The following is a 15,873-nucleotide window of genomic DNA, read 5'->3' on the forward strand; positions in this document are numbered from 1 at the left end:
GAGCAGGACACATACTCACATCCCACTCCCCACCCGCAGACACGGCCAGTTGTGTCTGTGGGGACGCCCGACCAAGCCGGAGGTAACACAGGGATTCGACCCGGCGATCAGACCCAGACTCTTGGACACCTAAGAGTGTGTGTGTGTGTACAAACTGCCCCTCAAATTCACGCCGCTTTGGGTAAAAGCGTCGGCTCAGTGAAACCGTAAATCCGCAGGCAGTGACTAACAACGTCCCACAAATCAACGCAATAAAGTTGTGTTATCTGTGGGCCCTCCTAGGCGGTGTCTGTGTCCCTCCTCTGCACGAGTAGTTTTCTTGCACACGGAGAAATTCCTGTATTTGGAGAAAGCAAGAAAAATTGGGGAGGCTTCATTAGTTTTGGTTAATGACCACATTAGTGGGAACATGACATTACATGCATCATTTAGGTGCTTTGAAGTTGTTAGGCGAGAGTTGTCTTTTCTTTTCTTTACTGTAAATGAATGCAAGTGAACTTGCTACACAGCTGGTTATCCATGAAATGCCACGTCCTTGAAAAGGGGAACGCTACTCAGCTGAATAATTCAGATATATGATGCATGTTTTTGTGTTGTTCTCATTTATTCTTCTCTCGTCATTGGTAACAGGACTGCCATTCGAGCGATGGACATTGTGTTGAACAAACATTATAAATTCACTGAGTGCACCTCGCAAACGGTAAGTAACATTGATTAGGAAAGTAAATACAAACTGTGAATTGGACAAAAAATAAACAAGGGTTCGTATTATTTCAGGTTCATTCTTTGGGGAGCTTTTCATTTGTTTGACATCATAGAGTAAAGAATTGATCAATCGCTCAATTGCTCAATCAATCAATCAATTGCTCAATCAATCAATCAATCAATCAATCAATCAATCAATCAATCAATCAATCGCTCAAACAATTAATTAGTCAACCAACCAATCAATCAATCAATCAAATCAATCAATAATTTAGTTGGATAGTTTCTCACTACAGGGAACAATAGTAGATATGGCATTGTGTTACTGATTAAACTTTCATCCCATTTGAAAGCAGAAACTGAAATTGAAAACATGGATTAAGTGACAGCGAATACACCCAAACATCCCCTTTTATGCCCGGTGTAACTTCACACAGCTAAACACTTGTGTGGACGCACATTTACACAGATTCCAATACACTTTGCACAATCTGCCCATTCAGCAGATCATGTTTTAATTGTTTATATGGAGTAGTGACTGCGGATGTTGATCTCTGCTGGGGGGTGGGGGGAGTGGGGGGGGGTGAATCTGTCTATACTCTGATACACTGGGGACCTTAACCTCTTAGACCTCCTTGCGTGTGGTATCCATGAAAGCCACTGAAATAGCAAACAAACAGAAAACAGCTGGCTGGTAAAAGGACGGGAGAGGATCCAAACCAGACTGGAGGTAAACGTTGGGCTGTTGACTCTATACCTCACACAGACATAGCAGACGGGGGACCGCGGTTGTCCGCCGTGTCCCGCACCAACAAGCGGCCTGCCTCCGCAATGCGCAAGGAAGTCGGGAGTGGACGTTACGAACGCTGACATGCTCTCTGACTGAATAAAATGATGGGTCCCTACGAGGAAATGTAGAGCGGAGGGCTCCGTCGCTGACCCCTGGCACATTTATGAAAGGTTTCACTGTTTCCATAAAGCTAGAGTACATTTTAACACATTGCTAATAGAAATATCAGCGCTCTACCAGAATATTGACCTTTCTATGTTGACGCACATGTGCAGACACAGGAATCTACAGTTGTATAGAGGACAGGGATGTGTGATGTGACCTCTTTTGAATCACTGCCCATAGGTGTGTAGATGCAGATAGACAGAGAATATACAGAGCAACATGAAAAATCTCCCATATCTGTGGTACTATATTACTGCCACCATTACATTTTTATTGGGGGTTAAAAACTAATTTAAACAAATTCAAACTATGATCCCTCAAATTAGGATCTCAGAGTCATCTGCCTACTAATGGGTTTTACATGACATGCCTTATTACTTGTTGGAGGCTTCTGGGCCTCAGTTTAATCTGTTGTTGCGCATCAGTTTGCTGTTCGTGGAGCAGAGAGGATCAGTGTGTATTGTCTAGTCTGATTCATCCAGGAGGGAGATGAGCCTCCCACTGACCAGGACCAGGACTACAGCTGCCCTGTTAAGAACAATGTAGAGTATTGATGTTAATCAATGAAGGGGTTTTTTGTATGTATTTCTATGAAACCTCCTGGTTGTGTCAAAGAAGGTTGACTCAGTTCACCTGGACACGTTTATTGACAGATACGTCTCATCACTCATCTACGTGACCTCTTCAGTCGAAACTGGCTGCAGCTATATCCCCACAGTTTAGACTGAAGGGGTCACGTAGATGAGTGATGAGACGTATCTGTCAATAAACGTGTCCGGATGAACTGATTCGACCTTCTTTGGCTTTCTTACCTGGATTACTGAGCATGCATCAAGACATCCTGGTTGTGGTTCCAAACACCGCGTCTCGGTTGCTTTCAAACCCCAAAACACGCTGCGCCAGAAATTGGTCCACCCCAAGGATCGGGTCCTCCGGCACAAACAGAGTAATATAGTATACGCTGTTAAGTGCCAGGAGGATTGTCGTGACTTGTACATCGAGGAAACCAAACTGAGGCTGGCCAAGAGGATGGCACAGCACAGAGGAGCTAACGCGTCAGACCAGGACTCCACAGTCTGCACCCATCTACAGGCCGGTGGCCGCTCCTTCAGGGATGAGGATGTGACCATCTTTGATAGGGAGGAATGCTGGTTTGAATGGGGAGACAAAGAAGCCATCTATGTGAAGAGGGAAAAACTATCCCTGAACCAAGGGGGGGGGGGCTAAGAGTCCAACTGTTGCCATCTTACAATGCTGCGATTGCAACCATTCCCAAATCCTCTGTGAATAGTACACATCCATCCATCCATTATCCAAACTGTTTATCCTGCTTTCAGGGTTGTGGGTATGGTGGCGCCTATCCCAGCAGTCATTGGGCGGCAGGCGGTGAGACACCCTGGACAGGCCGCCAGTCCATCACAAGGTCAAGACATTCACACCTAGGGACAATTTAGTATGGCTGACTCACCTGACCTACATGTCTTTGGACTGTGGGAGGAAACCCACGCAGACACGGGGAGAACATGCAAACTCCACACAGAGGACGACCCGCGACGACCCCCAAGGTTGGACTACCCCGAGGCTCGAACCCAGGACCTTCTGTGAGGCGACCGCCCTAACCACTGCGCCACCATGCTGCCTGAATGGTACACATGGCCATTGTAACTCTAATTAATGGTCAAACCTATTTGCATATGAAACCTATCATTGGTTTGGGTCGTTATGCCGCTGTATTGTTTATAAGGGTGGAGATACCTGCTGTCAGTCTCAGCTGAAGAGGTCACTTAGATGAGTGATGAAACGTTTCTCTCAATAAACGTTGTGTCCAGATGAACCGATTCAACTTCCTGTGATTTTCTTACCTGGATTATTGAGCATGCATTAAGACATCCTGGTTGTTATAAATGAGTGATCATTCATCAGTCTCTCATTCTGGACCAGACTGGTCTTGAGAGATGGTGGTTACCTTCACCCTCAGGTGTGGGTCAACTACAACATGCTGGGGTGAAAACTAAGGCCAACATGGACTTGAAGACAAATAAAATCAGAATGGGAGTTACTGTTGATGCACCATAATACTCTGTGAGTCTCAAAAAGTTTCAGCTACACAAGCCAACCAAAAAAGATTGGTATTGATAATTGCTTTAAACAGGATGCTATTACAGCTGGCAGAGTACCAAATAAAGGCGACAGATGACTGATAATGCCGCTCGTCTTGTTTTCCACATTCAGCCAAAGTAATGGGAATCACTCCGGCACCGGCTGCAGCGCCCCTGACTTGGTCTGCATCCAAAAATACTTCATCTAGTTTTACATCATCTGCCTTTCTCGGTCCAAAATTGTGACGATGGTATTTCTGATGTGCTCGGCACTGGATAATTGTGTGGGAATTTGGCGTTTGTGCGGCTGATAGAAACACGCACTGATTTATGTTTCTAATTTTTCAAACAGACTAAAATTCACTCTTCATTTGGACTGAATTATTTCTGTGGGCGCCCATCTGTTGTGAGTGCACCAAAACAAAGGTTTAGAGGTGTTGTGATCTGTGGTGACATCAGAAGTACACATTTCAACCTGCAAATATGTAGCAATTTTGAGGAAATACAGCAAAATAACTTTACCACCTCAGATTGAAGTCCAATGTGGGCTCAACGCTCCTGGGCCAAGTTGTCCATATGTACCATATTGCAATATAGTCTTTAAAATCTATTTTTTTAATTAAAAAGTGTAATATATGCACATAAAAAGTGTAAAAAGGTGTAAAATAAATGTAATATCCGAACTATAACCTGCTTTAACCCTACTGTCTGTACTCAGTGAATGGATTTATAATCTATAAAGCCTACGCTGTCTGTCTCATTGTTTACATTCATCATCATCATCATCATCATCCTCATCGTTTACATTACTCATCTGTTCACATGTACAAATCTTCAACATATGAAATTCAAAATGACACGGGAGGCTTAAGTTTCTCGTCATTTTAATGAAATCCACGCTTGAGTAATATCTGTATTTAAAGCTTACGATTCATATTATAGCATTTTGAATGTTGACACCCAAATTTCATATAGATACAGATGCACATTTTCTTACACAAAGATCAAGTATTTATATATATATATATATATAATATGATGTAAATTCTTTAGTAATACAAAAATACATTCATCCAGACTCTCCAAATAGCACCAAAATATTAGCTTTTTTTGGATTTCGTATATTAAGGGATGGCTGTATTTGGTAAATATTTCTGACAGCAGCTCAACGAGATCTGACCCTAAGCTGTCAAATCCCTGCCTAAATGTCGATGCTGCAGCTTTTCTTGGGGAGGTCGACGGGGAAATCCCTCGAGAGGGGGGACTTCCGGTGTCAGTGGCGTGGAGTGCAGGTTTTGCGGTTGCTCCTCGGGATCTCTGGTGGAGAGCCGTGGAGGTGGGAGGAGGAGCCACGTGCCTGCTCTTCACTAGCCCGTGGCCGTGACACCGGCAGGAAGCTGACAGGCCGGCTGGCTCTGCGGAGACTAAATAAACACAAGGTGAAATGTGCGGTGGGAGTGCTTCGCCGCCGGTCATGCGTGAAGGGAGCCCGTCGTTACATACCGGTGTGTTCGCCTCTAACCGCGGCCCACCAGGCTCTGCAGCTGCTCCACTCTCCCCGTCACATCTGCCAGTGACGTCAGTCAAGGCGTCTGGCTGATATCAGTCGCTTTGTCGTAAACTCTGAACTATTCTCTCTTCTCTGAGTGACAGAGAATCTGGGCTGCGGCGGTTATTTTACTTTTTGTAATCACACCGCCAGTAGCGGTTGTGGTTGCTATAGTTACCAAGACTCCTTTCCGGTCCGCCTGCGTCGCAGCCTCTGTTGTTCTTCCTGTTTCAACTAAATGGCCGCTGCCGCACGTTACCATCTGCGTTGTGTGATTCATCCCACGCCAGTAATGAGGGACGATATCAATGAATCACACAACGCAGATGGTAACGTGCGGCAGCGGCCATTTAGTTGAAACAGGAAGAACAACAGAGACTGCGACGCAGGCAGACCGGAAGGGAGGCTTGGTAACTATAGCAACCACAACCACTACTGGCGCACTGTTAATATCTCTACAATGGATCAATATCAGAACTGTCTTCATTAACAGGCGTAATCCACTTTGTGCATAACTGCAGTCCACTGACTTCCGGTTTCTACTGCAGCGGTCATACCAGTTTCCTGTTTGTTTTCGTTTTTTTCGTTCATTGTTTATTTGACAGGGACAACGCACAATTTTACAACTGCACTAGAGTTAGCTGGCAGCTAATTTGCATCTGCAGTCCCTGGGCAGACAAACGAACAACAATTGAGACAGAAGTAGAAACATAACAATACATAAGAAAACTACTGGACAGGCAGACAAAGAACAATCAAGACAAAATAAAAACATGACAATACATAAGAAAACCAATCTCAAAAGTTATAAATACAATCTGATCTATTTAAAACAGTGGATATAAATAGCAATCTGGCCTATTCAATGGCAGGAAATATAAATTACACACAGTCTGCGGTCAGGTTGCACCTGGGCTGGTTCCAGCCAGAACCCTAGGCTGCTCCTGACTAAGAAAAATATAGTAACTACTCTGAATAAAAAGTAAAACAAAAACCCTGAATGAAATCTAAAATATGTGCAAAATATTAAAGCAAGTACATGTACTTGTGATTACACGCTTGTGCTGATTTTAACCAAAGCTTAAGATGCCTTTTAAACACCGCAAAGCTAGCTGACTTTGGCGTGTGCTATTGACAATGGCATATTTTTCGCGATGCCTGCAAGTTTTACCATGGATAAATGTCAACAACATGCACAGAATTGTCGACAAACTTTCACCTGCACCTGCCAGCAAACGGGTGAAAAGTTTCAAGCTGTACATCAAGTTACGTCCGGATGGACGGACGTCAATAGCAGACGCCAACAAACAGGAAACTGGCATGCCCGCTGCAGTAGAAACCGGAAGTCAGCGGACTACAGTTATGCACAGAGCCGAAGTTGCTTGTTAAGGCAGTATTTATGAATCTATTACTGTGCAAGATAAAAAATACTGTCATTTCCCCACCTGACAATACACTGTGCACACCACTGTGGCAGATGTTCAAGCGGCGTTTTACGAGTTGAGCGAAGGCACAAAGGATATGTCTGGCCGTGAGCTGCTGGATGGCAGCCTGTGTTTGCTTCTGGAAAGCCAGTCTGGCCTCACATTTACAGGGGTCTTCCACCACCTTCACCTTCACCTTCACCTCTTTGCCAGGAGGAAGCACATTTCGCGTCAGTGGAAAATGTTACGTGCAAACTCAAAACCCACACAAAATATCACCCGCCAAAAATTAAGGCAACTCTACAGCAACCACTCATAGCTGGCAGGAACACATTCAGCCCTGTAATATCCTACAGTACCAGTAAAATAGGCCTCACTCGTGTCTTACCACCAGCTGTCTGAATTTGATCTTGACTGAACTGGCATGCCACCTAAAGTTTGCCGTCTGACTTGTTCTCTGGTAGGTTAAAACCGTAGCTATGTGCATTAGCTCTCCCCCTAGTAGTGGGTGCAGCCCCCTCCCAGTAGTGGCAGGTGGCTGTGTAACATCTTAGACCTAACAGTATGTCTAACTTTTCCTAACATACAATGCAATAAACAAATAAATAAAGCATACCTTTATTTTTTACAGTGGGCTAGGGCTACGTGGAATGTACATTTTTAATAATACAGTGAGTAAACACTCTCTTCCAAATCTGCTACACACGCGCCTTACAAACAAAACAATGACGTCATACTGTAGCGACCGGGGGAGGCTGTCGCTTTGACTGCCGGCGGGCGATATTATGAACCCTACATAGGCCTCGCCAAAATCCCGTTTCTGGCTTTGTCACGTGTGCGCCACCGTAGCAACGCGAAAATATGTTGTTATGGGGTTAGCGCTCATCAAGGAAACGCTGTACACCCACAATTTAACCTGTCTAAGTTATCCACAATCAACATTAACGTTTTTAACTCAATCTTTGCTTGCTCCACGTTTGAGCATAGGATACTGATCAGCTTTCTTAAATGTGAGAAAGTCTATTTATTAGATATATGTTCATTTTCAGACAACTAACGTTACTTACCTCCGTTCTGTTGTTGACAGCCAGCAGTCCAAAATTACAAAAGCAGCCAGCTGTCCAAAATTGCGAAAAATACAAAATTGAAGGTAGCTAACGTTAGCTTTGCTTCGCACCGAGTTGATAGTTGATTGTTTCCTTAGCAACGCAGCGGAAATCCGGCGTCCGTTCGCGAGATTTGGGACAGGGTACGGGATTTTGGCGAGGGCTATGTAGGGTTCATAATATCGCTGCCGGCGGTTCTGCGCTGGGGGAGCGCAATGGCTGATGGGACTGTTAATGTTACATTTAAAAGTGTGTTTTAGTGACGTGGTGTTCATGTTGTGGTTATTCTTGTGTTGTTGTTTTGGAGGTTCGACTCAGACTAAGTAGGAGACCGTTTAACTGACTGTAGGACAGTGACTGGGGCTGATGTCGCCACTTGCGCGACATGGGGGGGCTTGTTGCGATGTTGTCAGTTCTGGTCCGTTCTGACCGGTGTGAATAAAAGAGCACTCCCGGGGTCGTACGGTGTATGGGGCACGGGAGAAAAGAGATCTCTGCCTCGCCACAATACTGTAGCGAAGTCGGGGGGGGGGCAGTCCGGGAACCGCCGCTGCCGGGACGCGAACTCGGGTCTCCCGCACCACTACGTTAACCAGTCGGCCCTTTAGCCAAGGGCTAGCGAGTCTATTCATCCGCGATCTTTACACTACCCCGCTCCTTCGGAGCATACCACCTCCCTCACGCCCCTAGGCGCACGCGCTTCAGACGGTCTCACGGTCTCGCCATCCCACTTCCGACACCAATGTAGCGAATTCGGGGGGGGGGCAGCCCGGGAACCGCCGCAACCGGGACGCGAACCCGGGGTCTCCCGCACCACGGGCGACTACGTTAACCAGTCGACTAAAGGGTCCTAGTGAGTCCCCCCCCCCCCGCCCCCTCCAGTCAGTTGACAGCCCCCCTCCAGGCGCGCGGCGCCCGGCTATGTGTGTGCCGTTTTGCATGGCTCCGACAGAAACACGACGCCGTGACAAAGTTGCAGCAGTGTTCAAAATGATCATTCAAGTCTTACGGTTCCACCGATGGAAAAACGGTGCACCGGATTCAGGGATTGTGCCCCCATTTGATATGATGTTGTGAAACGCTGCCACTGAATCCTCGTTTCAAAACCAAGCACCCTTTTTTTTAATCTTTGCAAATTTGTTTTTTCTTTCTTTCAGCCATACATGAAACTACTCTTCTTCCGCCAGAGTCAATACCACACCCATGTGTCATATTTGCTGCATACTAGGCGGAGGGGCCGCCAGCGCAAAGCAGAGCCACGGTAACCCCCTTACTCTCTTACCTTTCAGAGAACAAGTCCTCTTGTCGCCATTCAGGACATACCCGCTCCGGCACTTGCAGTGATACGAGGCGCTGCTGCTGACACATATGTGCTCGCAGTCGTGTCCCATGGTGCAGGGGTCCACACCTGGAATGAACCGCAGTTAGGGGATGCAGCAGCGGGCGGGGGGGGGGGGGGTGCAGAGATTCATAGGCTAACACATACTGAAGCTGGGGTAGAGTTGGCTATAGAGACAAGTTTGACATGCAAAATAAAGTCTAGCAAACAGACATCTACTTAACCTCTGAAGAGACATTAGACAGAAAACCTTACTTTGATTCAAGCTGACAAACTGACCCAGTACAACCTGTTTGTACCATTATCGTATCAGCGTCATCATTTGTAGTGAAATAACAGATAAAATGGGTCAGTTACAAAAAAAATTTGAGAGCTCTGTAACAGGGTGTGTAATTCGACGCCATTGTCATGGAGAGCGTTGCACTGTGGGTCAGCTGACCTGCTGGACAATTTGGGCCATTATACACATTCACCACATCTCAGCCACAGGTCATTAGCAAAACTGGTTACTTTTTTTTGGGAGGGGGGGTTCCCCGGAGGGGGGGGTTCCCCCTTTTTCTCCCCAGTTGTACCTGGCCAATCAGCTGACTCTCACTCTTCCGAGCCGTCCCGGTCGCTGCTCCGCCCCCTCTGCCGATCCGGGGAGGGCTGCAGACTACCACATGCCTCCTCCGATACATGTGGAGTCGCCAGCCGCTTCTTTTCACCTGATAGTGAGGAGTTTCGCCAGGGGGACGTAGCGCGTGTGGGAGGATCACGCTATTCCCCCCCAGTTCCAGGCGCCCCGACCGACCCGAGGAGGCGCTAGTGCAGCGACCAGGACATATACCCACATCCGGCTTCCCACCCGCAGACACGGCCAATTGTGTCTGCAGGAACGCCCGACCAAGCCGGAGGTAACACGGGGATTCGAACCGGCGATCTCCGTGTTGGTAGGCAACGGGATAGACCGCTACACTACCCGGACGTCCCCAAAAACTGACGAAGTTGCCGCACGTTGCACAACACAGATAAAGTTACAGAACACTCAAGCAGAATGTCAACAAATGCTGTGCGATTCACAAATACAAACAAGTGCAAAAGAAATACACAAAACTGGAATGGAAGAACTGCATCTGGTTTTTACCATCGCAGAAGAACCTGACTGGTCCAAACCCCTGGAACCTGTAAAGATTCACTCCTGTACAGGAAGTATCCGCAGGCCGCGAAGCCTCGCGTGCAGCTACACTCATCATAAAATACTTCTTATACTTTCTTGTTGACGCATTACATGTAATTTTCTCTTCCACTGTAGGAAGGATGAAAGGGCTTTGTGGAGGTTGTGTGCATGTGTGTGCGTGTTATCGACAGTGAATATGAACTAACCAAACTATTTAACTGCATTTTAATAATCTCGGCACTTCACTAACCGAGTTTCAATCTGAACTGGTTTGTCTTCACGAGTTTCGACTGCACAGTTAAATAATTGTAATTATTCTGTGGTTTGAAATTAATACTGAGCTGGCAAATTCAAAGCAGTCTCTGTGATGATGCTTTGATGGAAAAAAATTAATTAATAACTACGAACAATCATTCAGTGGTCATCCTGTAGTTGACGAAGTCACCTACTTTTGTGCCAGAAAAAGAGGCAGAAAGTTTAGGACCAACTGACCACAATACTTTAAACTGAGCTTAATTTACAAACTATAAGCTAGTTCCCCCCTTTTCTCCCCAACTGTACCCGACCAATTACTCCACTATTCCGAGCCGTCCCGATCACTGCTCCACCCTCTCTGCCAATCCGGGGAGGGCTGCAGACTACCACGTCTCCTCCGATACACGTGGACTTGCCAGCCGCTTCTTTTCACCTGACAGTGAGGAGTTTCACCAGGGGGATGTAGCACGTGGGAGGACCGCACTATCCCCCCCCAGCTCCCCCTCCTCCCTGAAGAGGCGCCCCGACCGACCAGAGGAGGCGCTAGTGCAGTGACCAGGACCCGGCTTCCCACCCGCAGACAAGGCCAATTGTGTATGTAGGGACACCCGACCAAGCCGGAGGCAACATGGGGATTCGAACCTACGATCCCCGTGTTGGTAGGCAACGGAATAGACCGCTATGCTACGAGGACGCCTATAAACTAGTTTAAACTGAGTTTAATTTACAAACTATAAGCTACTTCTAGTGCTGACATCTGCAGTCCATTTGGGGGTCACGGCATCTGCCCTTCTATTTGTCCTAATTATTTACTCATTTATACATTTACGCTTTGTCACATCATTTTTTTTTTTTTTAGTAACGGTCAGTGCTGAGGTACATCAATAACCCCATGGAGACTGTAGGTATCCCTCACTGGGGAACAAGAAGCAGGGTTATGGGGGAAAGGTGTCTCCTCTTCCCCTCTTTAGTCCTACCACACAGGGTCTCCCGGAACTTTGAGGTCAGCTTTTCAATGACGCCGTAGGTCTCCACGTAGAAGACGTGATCCTCGAGAGGAACGCTAGCCATCTGCTGCAGGGAGCGCATGTCGGCCCGGTCAACCCCGACGGCGTAGATCTCGATGGCCGAGGCCCGAGCAGCAGCGGACACCTCCTCCACCTGGTCCTGAGGCCTCCCGTCCGTCACGATGATGGCCACCTTGGAGATCTTCGTGGATCGTGGCCTGGCGCCGGACTGTTCGGTGAAGGCTTTGTTCATGGCCGTCTTGATGGCAAGGCCGGTCATGGTGCCCGCCGCCAGCGGTTCGATGCGGGAGATGGCTTGTTTCATGTCAGGCTTGTTGAGGTGATCTTTGAGCAGGAACTCAATCTTGACCGTGCTGGCGTAGTTGACCACAGCCACCCTGGTGGCATCCGGTCCCACGTCGAGCGTGTCCACCATGTCCGCCAGGAATATCTTGACCTTCTCAAACTCCCCGGGGCGCACACTGCGAGAACTGTCGATGATGAAAACCAGGTCCAGCGGGCGGCTCCTGCACTGAGAGTCTGTTTCTGATGACCAACCAAAACCATTAGAGCACTTCAGTCCTTTTTTACACTAAATACCACATCCAGTACACAGAAACAAGATTCACATTTGCTGACTGAAAGACTTCTTTTTACAGAGGGTGTGATTCAGGTGAAAATCAAACGTAGCGTTTGATTTCAGTTTAATCAGCATTGTTTTACTACAATAATGACACATTACTGTAGTAATGAGAGGAAAGGGCCAGGGCAGGGGACTGCGTCACCACAAGAAACCAAGAGGTTAGCTTCTGCTAGCGCGACATAGCATGCCTCCTGAGAAGACATGCTGAATCTTTTTTAATGGTCAACACCTCAATAGCGACACTAGAATTTTTCCTATTTCTCTCATGATGCAGATTTTGTTTTTTGTACCAACTCATTGTAAAGCCAACTCCTGCCCTGGATTGTGTTGCGGTAGATCTCTGCCTGTCAAATCACATACGTATATCCTCTTTACTTCTGAAGACATTTCCATCGGGTCTTTCTTTCCAGAATGAGAGGGATTGGTCCCATTACTCGGCTACTCTGGTCCTTATCAGCTTCCCCACTGTTTTTAATAATCAATATCAATATTATGAGTGTACTGCCGACTCCTCTTTGTAAAAACTATGAAACTGTGGTCAATTTTTGTTTGTTTGTTTGTTTGTTTGTTTTGGGGGGGGGCGATCCCCCCCCCTTTTCTCCCCAATTGTATCCGGCCAATTACCCCACTCTTCCGAGTCGTCCCAGTTGGTGCTCCACCCCCTCTGCCGATCCAGGGAGGGCTGCAGACTACCACATGCCTCCTCCGATACATGTGGAGTCGCCAGCTGCTTCTTTTCACCTGACAGTCAGGAGTTTCGCCAGGGGGACATAGCGCGTGAGAGGATCACGCTATTCCCCCCCGAACAGAGGAGGTGCTACTGCAGCGACCAGGACACAAACCCACATCCGACTACCCACCCGCAGACACGCCCAATTGTGTCTGTAGGACGCCCGACCAAGCCGGAGGTAACACGGGGATTCGAACTGGCGATCACTGTGTTGGTAGGCAACGGAATAGACCGCCGCGCCACCCGGACGCCCGACTATGGTCAGTTTTAACTGTCTTATTTCTTTGGAACACCAAGCATCTCTCTGCAACTGTACTTGTTATTTTTGCTATTCATATTTACAGTTAATTACATTTGCATTCCTGATAAGATGTTCTTTTTAAATGCATTCAAGTCACAGACTCACTATTACCCCCAAATTAACGTGACCTCTACATAAAATGGTATTTACACATTTCCATCATTTTGTCAAATCAAAACCAAGGAGCTGACCTGAAAAGCATTGAGGGACATCGGTTGGGTTGCAAAGCAAACCGGTCTAGGAATATTCTACCTGTCTCCACAGGACTGACGGTGGTGACGATGCCGCTTTGGGTACTGACCGGTAGCATCACAGGAGTGGTGGTCTCCAATGGTGGCACAGTGGTTGTTGCCGGCGGCAATGTAGTCAATGGTAGAGTTGGAGACACAGTGGGCCGGTACACCTCGGTTGTAGTGGGTAGTGTTGGAGGGACGGTGGGAAGGTGTACCACAGGTGTTGTTGGTATGGCAGGTTCAGGCTGAACCACTAAAGTGGGCGAGCACGGACCTTTGTAATGGCTCACAGGAGGGAACGGGCCTTTAACCATTTGATGGTGGGCTACCGGTGGAGATGGGCCTTTGTAAAAGTGGTGTCTTTGCGGCAGCACTGGCCCTTTGAACCAGTGGTGATAAGGCTGCATGGGGACTGAATGTCTGTGGTAAGTCACGGGTGGAGATAGAGGGATGGGTCGATACACCACCGGCGGTGGGATCCTTCGTGGCAGGTGGTGGTAGTGATACCCTCTATACCTGTACTCACTGCCGTGAACTAGGGGCCACCAGAGAGAAGCGATAGAGCACATTAGTAGGTTGAAAGTAGGCAAAATTGCAGTGTGTAAGCTGTCCTTATTTATACTTGGTAAGTGGTCTATGGTACAAAACAGTATGAGAATGGCCTCTGCTGTTTTAAGAGCAGGAATAATTGATTAGTTGAAGCATGAGTAGACTTTGTTTTCCGACATAGTCGTTTCAGACAAGCTGAGGACCCCCCCCTTTTCTCCCCAATTGTACTTGGCCAATTACCCCACTCTTCCAAGCAGTCGCGATCTCTGCTCCACCCCCTCTGCCGATCCGGGGAGGGCTGCAGACTACCACATGCATCCTCCGATACATGTGGAGTCGCCAACCGCTTCTTTTCACCCAGTGGTGCCCCCAACGGGTGGCCAGGGGTGGCCACGGCCACCCTGATACCCTGGCCCCCCCAGCCACAAGTCGCATATGCAGCATATGCTTCTGATTATGCATAATAAGCTTCTATCTGATATTTTACATTAGGTGTTGCTCATGGTGTGCCACCCCGAGACTTTCAGTGGGCCCATTTGGCCACCCCTATGAAAAATTTCTGGGGGCGCCACTGTTTTCACCTGACAGTGAGAAGTTTCGCAAGGAGGACGTAGCACGTGGGAGGATCACGCTATTCCCCCTCCCCCTCTCGAACAGGAGCCCCGACCGACCAGAGGAGGCGCTAGAGCAGCGACCAGGACACATACCCACATCCGGCTTCCCACCCGCAGACACGGCCAATTGTGTCTGTAGGGGACGCCCGACCAAGCCGGAGGTAACACGGGGATTCGAACCGGCGTTACCCGTGTTGGCAGGCAACGGAATAGACCGCCACGCTACGCGGACACCCAAGCTGAGGTCCTTTGATGCGCTTGTGAAACGCTAAGCCATTTATACATTTCATGCAACGTACAGCGAAATACCAAGTCCTGCTATACCTACATCCGGGTTAGCCAGGACCAGAGAAAACTCACAGTCCTGACTATAAGGACAGTAACGTCATCACCGGTGAGGTGAACTGTCCGTACCGCCAGTGCACATGTCTTCTGCGGTTATTTGGAGACTCGCATTTTACAGCCTCCGATTATTTAATTGAATTTCAAACATAATGCTGCTAAAATCAAACTAGCGGTGAAATGGGGGGAAAAAGAGTTAACGTTTAGCTTTAACCATGTAATATGTGACATGTTGTACGTGTCGGCGGCAGACTGGCAGCCGGCGGTAAGTGCCGGGGGTAAGTGCCTGGGGGTAAGTGCCGGGGGTAAGTGCCGGGGGGTAAGTGCCTGGGGGTAAGCGAGGACTTACTTGACGGGTCGAGCGTCCTGTGCGGCGGCCGCGCGTTACTTCTGCTCTGTGCGTAACTTTGCGCCGAGGCGCGCTGGTGGTCCGGTGCGCCGAGCGGGTACGTCCCCCGTACGTCGGATAAAAAGAGAGGGACACAATAAACCAGGCTCCACAATAAAGACGTCATTGCGCCAGTGATATCTGCTGAGGATATAAAGAAAAAGGAAAACGAGACAAGTCTTCCGCTCTCAGTTGGGACCATAGGGTCGGGACGGTGGAGCTGAATATGAGGAGCGTAGAGCCGGACACGTAAAAACGTGTCGTCCAATCGCAGACGGGGGACGCACATCATCAGCGCCCTATAGGTCAGACGTACACAACCACGTGCAACAGGAATATGCAGGTTTCCCCTTCCGACCCGTCACTACTCTGTCGGTCCTTATTTATTGGCTCACCTCCAACCAAAGAGGATAAACTCAGTGATAAAAGCACCTGGGGTGGGATTAGCTGAAAGGAAAACCTGCATACTCTTGGG

At 48.0% G+C, this 15,873-nt stretch overlaps 1 protein-coding gene across 1 annotated transcript; it reads right to left on the reverse strand.

Moving 5' to 3' along the window:
* Positions 1–5,276: 5,276 nt before the first annotated feature.
* On the reverse strand, positions 5,277–15,525 carry matn3a (matrilin 3a). The gene is made up of 5 exons (XM_056294145.1): positions 15,360–15,525; positions 11,569–12,144; positions 9,121–9,246; positions 6,832–6,936; positions 5,277–5,332 (listed from the first exon to the last, which is right to left on the reverse strand). The coding sequence occupies exons 1-5, from the start codon at positions 15,523–15,525 to the stop codon at positions 5,277–5,279; spliced, it is 1,029 nt and encodes a 342-aa protein (XP_056150120.1).
* Between the last annotated feature and the right edge of the window lie 348 nt (positions 15,526–15,873).

The sequence above is a fragment of the Lampris incognitus genome, chromosome 15 (assembly GCF_029633865.1).
Source record: "Lampris incognitus isolate fLamInc1 chromosome 15, fLamInc1.hap2, whole genome shotgun sequence".
NCBI classification, from domain to species: Eukaryota; Metazoa; Chordata; class Actinopteri; order Lampriformes; family Lampridae; genus Lampris; species Lampris incognitus.